The 8,169-nt window shown below is 54.2% G+C and overlaps 1 protein-coding gene across 1 annotated transcript in view; it reads right to left on the reverse strand.

Annotated features, from left to right (window-relative positions):
* Plod1 (procollagen-lysine,2-oxoglutarate 5-dioxygenase 1) overlaps window positions 1-7,565 on the reverse strand; it is a 29,421-nt gene extending 21,856 nt beyond the window's left edge. Inside the window, exons 1-4 of the mRNA XM_051171494.1 lie at window positions 7,398-7,565; window positions 3,045-3,136; window positions 1,730-1,863; window positions 955-1,118 (exon numbers count right to left, since the gene is read on the reverse strand). Coding sequence (XP_051027451.1) covers window positions 955-1,118; window positions 1,730-1,863; window positions 3,045-3,136; window positions 7,398-7,473 — 466 coding nt within the window. The 5' untranslated portion in view covers window positions 7,474-7,565. The remainder of the gene's footprint in view (window positions 1-954; window positions 1,119-1,729; window positions 1,864-3,044; window positions 3,137-7,397) is intronic.
* Between the last annotated feature and the right edge of the window lie 604 nt (window positions 7,566-8,169).

Consider the following 8,169-nt stretch of genomic DNA (forward strand, 5'->3'; position numbering starts at 1 on the left):
CGCTAGAAAGGGCCAAGGGCCAAAGAGGGCCGAAGCGTCAGAACAGTTACAAGCCGATGACAGAGGGCCAGCGCCAGGAAACGGGGAGGCCCAGGTGGTAGTGGGTGCAAGGCCTGAAAAGGCAGATACAGAGGTGTTCATTGTTTTCGAGAAGAGGTCTCACATAGCTCTGCCTGGCTTTCCCTTATTAGTTACTAAGAATGACCTTATGAACCTCCTGCCAGCACGTCTCCAACTCTGACACTGCAGGTGTGTGACAGAGACTACAGGTGTGGAGCGCCATACAGCCTATCAGTGCTAGCCACGGAACCCAGGGCTTCGTACACGCCAGGCAAGCATTCTACCAACTGAGCTACAACCCTGCCCTGGTTTTTTGTTGTTGTTTGTAATTTTACACGTGTATGTGTGTGTGTGTGTGTATCTGAGTGTATGGGAGTGTATGGGAATGGGAGAGGTGAGTTGGGGGTGTGAGCAGGGGTGTGTTAAGGGTGTGTGAGAGAGTGAACGTATGGCATGTGTGAGTGTTGGGGGTGTGTGTGTGAGTGTGTTTGTGTGTATAGGTTTGTGTGTATGGCTTCTCTCTTTCCATCATGTGGGTTCTGAGGCTCAAACACAAATTGTCAGGCTCAACAGCAAGAAGCTATACCCACTGAGCAATTTCAGTAGTCCTGTCTCTGTTTATTTTTTTATTTTTTATTTTTTATTTTTATTTTTGACACAAGAACTCACATAGCCCACGGCCTACTGGGCTCTAGAGATATTTGGGGAACAGAAATGATGTGGAAAATGCAGTCAGGGGTGAGACAGTTTCCCAGTACAGCTGGATGGCCCTTCAGTAAGGTGAGCAGGACGCCCCTCCGAGGCTCTCTTTGAAACACTATGCATTTAGAAGCCATGGCCCACAGCGATGTCCGGCACTGGCGCCCTCACCCTGCACACAACCTCGCCTCTTACCTCCAGAGCCCAGGAACCTCTTGCCATCAGAGACTGTGGGATACTTGACCTCCAGTCTCCGGTCCGGGTAGATGAGTTCCTCAGCTGAGAAGACCACGCGGCTCTTGGCCTGCTGGAACTTCTTCAACAGTTCCCGAGGCCCCGAGGCAAACACCACGTCATAACTGTGGCCAAAGCGAGGAGAAGTTGAAGCAGATCCAGAGAGGGCACCCACGGGACCCAGGGATCAGGAGCCCCCCCCCCCATCTTATACCAGCCACCGTCTGGGAGACAGATCTGCAAACACACATCCCACCTGCTGCAGTCTCCCACATCTCCAGGCCCACACTGGGCAGAGACCCTAGGACCCCATGCCCTTGTCGTATTAGAACATGGCTCAGCTGGGCGTGGTGGGGCCTATAAATCCCAGCACTCAGGAGGCAGAGGCAGGTGGATCGCTGTGAGTTCGAGGCCAGCCTGGTCTGGTCTACAAAGCAGGTCCAGGACAGCCAAGGCTACACAGAGAAACCCTGTCTCGAAAAATCAAAAAAAAAAAAAAAAAAAGAACATGGCTCATCCGGCATCTTCTGCAGCTCGCGTCTCCCATCTCTTCACTGAGAGGAGTATTGGCCTACATGAGAGAGACACATCCTGGGGTCTCCTGACTAAGATAAGCTTAGCTGAAGGAAGCCTCCCTTGCACGTGAGATCCAGGAAAGGTCTTATTTTGGACTCCCACCCCCTCCAACAGCACCCTCCACTCCCAGGAGCCAAGCAGGAATTTCCAGCACACCCACCTGTCAATGAAAAGAATAACCAGATCTTCCTTGTCCGCATGCTTTTCCAGAGCTTTCTTCAGCAGCCGAACCTTCTGTCCTCCACCTGCGGAGGATCCCGCGTCCACGCTCCAGTCCTCCCCCAGGCCCAGGGACTGCAGAGAGAGAGGTTCCAGCTTTTGGTTGAGAATTTTTCTTCCTCCAAGTTAGGGCAGTGAGCATCTTTGTTTCCTTTCAGCCCGACGTAGGGAAACCATAACGGATGATGCCAGAGGTGGTCATGTGACCACGCATAACTAATCACTACACCACACTCCTCCTGGCACTTTGCAAGGCTAGAACTTTGATCATGTGACCCAAACATGGCCTATCAGAGTCTTCCCTGGGAACTGTTGTGTTAAAATTAAGGCAAGGCTGTCATGATCAGCTAAGGTTGAAAAGTCGGAAGCCAGGTGTGGTGGTGCACGCCTTTAATCCCAGCACTCGGGAGGCAGAGGCAGGCGGATCGCTGTGAGTTCGAGGCCAGCCTGGTCTACAAAGTGAGTCCAGGATGGCCAAGGCTACACAGAGAAACCCTGTCTCGAAAAACCAAAAAAAAAGAAAAGAAAAGTCAGGGTGCAGGAGTCTAGGGCTATAGTCACCTTACCACAAGGGAGAGAGCCTGTCTCTGGAGATAGAAATATAAAGCTGATATACTTTCTTCCTGGCTTCATACCTAGCTCCATGTAGGCCATGATGAGGCCACTGTTGCCTCTGTCCCCAGTGCCCAACGTAGTGCCTGATGGAGAAGTACTCAGAATGGTCTACTGAGGGAGGGCTGGGCCCAGAAACTGCCCAAGAGGGTCTCCAAGATGTCCCAGGGCATTGTGGGAAACCCAGGTCCTGCCATATACTAGCCTTCCCTGGGAGGCCGCTCCATGCTACCATCCATGTATCTCTCTAGCCTCCACTCTCCTTCTCCCTCACCTTCTAGAATGTGCTCACACTCCACCCTTCATCCTAACTCTTGCTTGCTCTTCAACCTCCGGAAGCTTCCTCTGGGCACCTGAGTCTGTCCCAAGTGCCCTAACTGCAGGAAGGAGAGACCCTAGCCCCTGGAGCCCCACCACCCACATACCATACCCCATACACTGTTTCTGCCTTACCCAGGAAGCTCTTACCTGAATCTTTTAAGATTTATTTATTTAAGTATACAGTGTTTCACCTTCATATATGCCTGCATGCCAGAAGAGGGCACCAGATCTCACTATATGTGGTTGCTGGGAATTGAACTCAGGACCTTTGGAACAGCAGGCAGTGCTCTTAACCTCTGAGCCATCTCTCCAGCCCCTCTTACCTGGATCTTGTAGTTGAAGAACTGAGCAGATCGCTTGAAGCGTCGGAAGCCCTCAGTCTCTTTTGTGGCCACAGTGAGGACCAAAAGGTTGTCTGTGGACAGACAAGGGCACGGTGAGCTGAAAGGAGGGCCCGAGTCTCGAACAGTGGACTTCTTCATCACACCACTACAGCCAAGGGCTCAGGCTGTGCCAAGAGCCATCCAGTGGCCTAAGGACAGAGCTGGGAAATGACCCCTGTCTCCTGATTCCATCCGTAGGCCCCCTGTATATGAAAACCGACAGACATGTAGGCAGTACTGGTGGGTGGGTGCACCCTGCCTTGTGAAACGAAGTCTCTGGTTTTAGAGGGTGCAGCCATCACACGAGGGCGGCGGGGGTGGTAGAAGGGGAGGATGCCCTGAGCGCTGACCATGGAGGATGGCTCCAGGCAGTGTTGGGCATTAACCTGAGTGATCACAAATGCAGGGTTCAGAGGTTGCTTGTTCTCTACCCATGCATTAAGACCATCCACTCTGGTCCTCTCTAAGCCTGCATGGTGGACGCTCCCAATGCCGTTCAGGCTGCCTGGAGTGGAAACAAACTTGAAATCCCCCATCCATCCATCCATCCATGTCAGTGGCCACAGCAGGTGGTACCATCTTTCGTGTCTCTGTCTCTCTTTCTCTTGCTTTGAAAAGGGTTCTCATGTGACCCAAGCTCAAGAGGTAACAAAGTCGCCCTTGAGCCTGTCTCTTCATCTTCCTACCTCCACTCCCAAAGGCTGAGACTCCCAGCATGCACCACCACACTCAGCATGCCTGGCTTTGTGAATACCTTCTCAACAAGGGGCCCACTCCCAGCTCTGCAATGTGACTTCACCTCTGCAAAAGAGCGTGCTAGAAGCAATTCCCAAGACAGCACCTGTGGGAGCCCCCAGCAGCTCCTCTAGACCCACCCTGTGAGGCTCTAATCCCTGAGCAGTGAGGGTTGGGAGCTGGCCTGCCTGCTTAGATCCCAGCACTTGGGAGGCAGAGGCAGGCAGATCGCTGTGAGTTCGAGCCCAGCCTGGTCTTCAAAGCAAGTCCAGGACAGCCAAGGCTACACGAGAGACCCTGTCTTGAAAAACAAAAACAAAAAACAAAAAACTGTGTGACTTAAGGTAAATCCCTGGCCTCTACAGGGCTCTGTTTTCCCCTATGCAGCAGGGACAATAAAGCGGCAGCCTTCCAGGGCTGCCAGACACTTGGCACACACTGGTAGAAGCCAGTGGGTACGGCTGGTGAAGGAATGCCTTGTCCAGTTTTCATGGCTCTGAGCGGCCAGAGGGTGGACTCATTCTGTGGTTTGTGTATGCTCTTCCTCAGCCAGCATCTTGGGGCTTCTGCCCTTCTTGCAGGAATCCCAGAGCCAGGCATAAAAGCACCCTTCCTCTTCCCCACTATCAATCCCTGCGATTCCCACTGGGACTTCTGCCTTGGATGCCAGGAGACAAGCCTGCACTGTTCAGTGGTTGTTATGGCTCCTCTGCATCCAGAACTCCCCTTTACCTAAGTGAATGGAACACACACCCACCCACTCAAAAACAAACCAAACAAATAAACAACAACAACTAAAACCAGCCAGGCCAGCCAGCGGCAGGCAGGTAAGACATCCCCCCTTCCCCTACCTCAGGAGTTTGAGCTGAGAGAACAAAGAGAGCCAGCTCTTCCAAGCTGGCTGAGGCTACATAGGCAGAAGGCTGCCCCTGTAGCAAGGGTTCAGGGCCAGAGGGCCAATCAAGAAGGGACTAGCAGGACCCAGTAGGGTGGGCTCAGGGGCGTGGGCAGGAGCGGGGAGCTGGGGAGGAGTAACCGCCCCACTGGACCCTGGAGCTCCAGAGGAGAAAGCTGCAGTTCACTGAGAGGAAAGGCTGCCTCCAACTCTTGGCTGAAAAGCTAAGTCTTCCTGCAGGTGAGGAGACCGTCGCCAGCTCTGAGGCTCTCTTACCAAAACAGGGGTAGGAAGAGTGTCATAGGCGGGCAGGAACTCACAATTCAGACAGCCACCTGCCTCTGCTGGGATGAAAGGTGTATGTGGCACCAGGCCCAGCCACACCCACACTCCTAACCTGCCACAGCACCCAGTATGGTGGAACATCGGACTAAAGATAGAATCCAGAATTAGTGGGGCTTCTCCAGGCTCCCCCAGCGCAGGTACCCTCTCCAGTCCACTACCCAGCAGAGCTCTGAGCCACCCACAATGTCAACACTTTGGGTTACACCGTGGTACTATCCCCACCCCCACCCCATCCCCAGACCCAACGCCCCCCTGCCACCGCCCATTTTGTCTGCTCAACAGGCCCCAGAGCCACATGGGCCTGGCACCCTGAAAGCTCACCCCTCCCACCTGCTGCCCAAAGTCCAGCATTGATTTCCCCAGATGGACAAACTGTGACCCAAGCCTTCAGAGATTGAAAGGGAGACAGAAGAGGCATAGTGGTGAGGACAGAAGGCTCAGCGAGCAGTTCGGCCTTCCCTATGCCTCAGTTTCCTCAATGGCACCACAGGAACTGTGGATAAAGGAGCCCACTTTCAGAAATCACTGTGAGGATGCAGTGAGTATCTGAAGTGACAGGATCCGTCAGGGGATGCCTCCATTCGGGGCACAGAGGCCCACCCTTCTGAGAGAGAGGGAGCTGTGTGCCCCCAGCCCTGCTGGGTCAGGATGAAGGACCGTGACGTCATCAGGGTCCGGCTCTGACTCCCAGCTCAGGGCTTCCTAGGCGGCAGCTGAGGTTGTTCTAACTGGGGTAGTGAGGAGCAGTAGGGCAGGCACGCAACAGCGGAAGCAGGAGAGGCTGAGATGGAGAGGCTCCTGGCTCCAGGCTCCCGCTGGTGAGTGCACCCAGGACCAACCCTGTAGTCAGACTTTACTCTCTTGTTTGTCTTCCTACTCTGCCGGATTAGACCTTCCAGAAGAACTAGCAGCTCTGAGCCTGAAGAGAAAATGCCCAGCGCCTTGACTTTAAGGGGACTCAGGGACTGGCCTCATGTGAGGCACCTCTCGTGATCTCTAGGAATGGGGCGTGTTGGCTACCCTGCATTGAGTTCTAGAATAATGCCGCGCTTCTCAGAGACTGTGCCTCACCGTTGTTACTAGTGGGAGGTGTGTGACCCCGTGTATAACACAGCACAGATACGGCAGGCATACAAAAATCTGTGGCTTCCAGCACATGGGCCTTAGGCCATTAAAGCTAGGTTCCTTTATTCACTGTGTCCTTCTGTCTGTCTCTCTCAATCAGGGTCTCGTGTAGCCTTGACTCTACTCAACTCTTTTTATTTAACTGGGGATGACCTTGAGTTTGCGATGATCCTGCCTCAACCTCCCTGAGTCCTGGGCTATAGGCACACAGAAGCCTGTTCAGTTTATGAGGCGCTGGGGATCAAATCCTAGGCTGCATGCAAGCTAGGCAAATCCTCTTACCAACAGGGCTGCTTCTCCCACCCACCAGGTTTGCCCACTCTCCTACCAGCCACCATGGCCAGGTGGCCATGTTCCCATGCCCTCTAGAAGGATGGGCAGATGGGAACAGGATGTCTGGAACAGGATGCCCTGGAGAATTTGGCCCGGTTGGTTTTGTTCATCTAGATGGTCCACAGTCTGCCCCTGGGGGAGGGAGGGGGTAGTTCAGCCCAGACAGCAGTGCTGGGAGTGGTCTAGTCTCGCAAGGGCTGGGAGGACGTGAGTATCCACTCAGGATAGTGGGACACAGTTAGGAATCCAGTAGCCCTTGGAATAACAGAATGAACACTTGGCAGGGCGTCCAGCCCACCTGGGATAGAGCACTCCCAGCTCCACTCTTACCTCTTTTACTCCAAACCCTCACACCCTAAAGATAACAGGAGCTCAGACCTGGGCTCTGGAACCAGACACACCCAGAGAGGCAGGAGATGAAACCACTTCCAATGCCCCCAAGCTCTGTGTGCCCTTGGGGAAACCAATCAACTCTGGTGCTTCAGTTTGTGAAGCTGGAAAGTGGGGAAAACATAAGGACCACTTCCAGCGTAGCAAAGGAGCTTAACCGGTGAGGCCAAGCGGCAGCCGGTAGCGCACGATAAACAGGAGCCTTGCTTCTTATGGGAATTGTTAGCATGAGTTCCTCTGAGGGCTGAATAGGGTGGTGGTGGGGGGTGTACTTCGGCTGTCTCCTCTCCTGCCCACAGCAAAGCAGGAATCGCGGCTATCCCCAGGAGAGGAAGTGATCTGTCGGGGTCACCCGCGGGCAAGTGGACAGATGACCATAACTCAGCTCCCCCGCCCTCACAACCCAGGTCGCCTGGACACCCCGGTCCACGGCGAGGCGGCCCGACACCGCTCCCCAGCCGCGCCCTCACCCTCCAGCTTGGCGTCGTCCTTCGCTTGGGCCAGAAGGAGCCAGGCCAGCGGGGCCAGGAGCAGCAGAGACCGCATAACCGGGTCTGGGGACGATCCGCCGGCACTGAGACACAGAAGAACTGGAAACTTCGCGACGGGGCTGGCCGGGGCTGCCACGCACTTGGACCCGCCCTGGGGGCGTTGCCGCGCACTCCTCCGCCCGCCCCGGGGAAGGGTTTTCCTGCCTAGACCTGCAGATGCTCGGCTAGGGGCTGGTCACTATGGCCCCTGGGTCCTGTTGCCGGCCCTCCCACGCTCTTCAAGGGCTGCAATGTTATCCAGAGGAAGAAGTGGGGTTGGAAGATGAGGCCACGATGTCTAGAAGAATGGGGCTTAATATTTACTGGGATCTGTAGGGCACTTAAGAATTAGCTCTTATAATTTTCTTTTTCTTTATGCCTTCTTCAAACTCCAGAGGTGAGGCTTTGAGCCTGGGTTGGATACAGGGATTGACACCTATAGAAAGTCTAGCCCCAGCTCCCAAAAGGGAATCACTTAATTTGTCTTTCTGCCCCAAGGAGGGAAATCTGAAAGAAGTCAAGGAAATTCTTGCTGCAGCAGCTAATTGTGGAATGGATGGGAGGTGGAAGTGGATAGATGGATCGGTGAGTGGGTGGGTGGGTAGGTGGGTGGGTAGAGGGATGGAGATAGTTTAAGTGGGTAGATGGGGTGGGGGTGACGGATGGGGAGTGGATGGATGAAGTGGGAAAAAAAAATTAGGTCCTTTTCACA

This window comes from Acomys russatus, chromosome 29 (genome assembly GCF_903995435.1).
Source record: "Acomys russatus chromosome 29, mAcoRus1.1, whole genome shotgun sequence".
Classification (NCBI taxonomy): domain Eukaryota; kingdom Metazoa; phylum Chordata; class Mammalia; order Rodentia; family Muridae; genus Acomys; species Acomys russatus.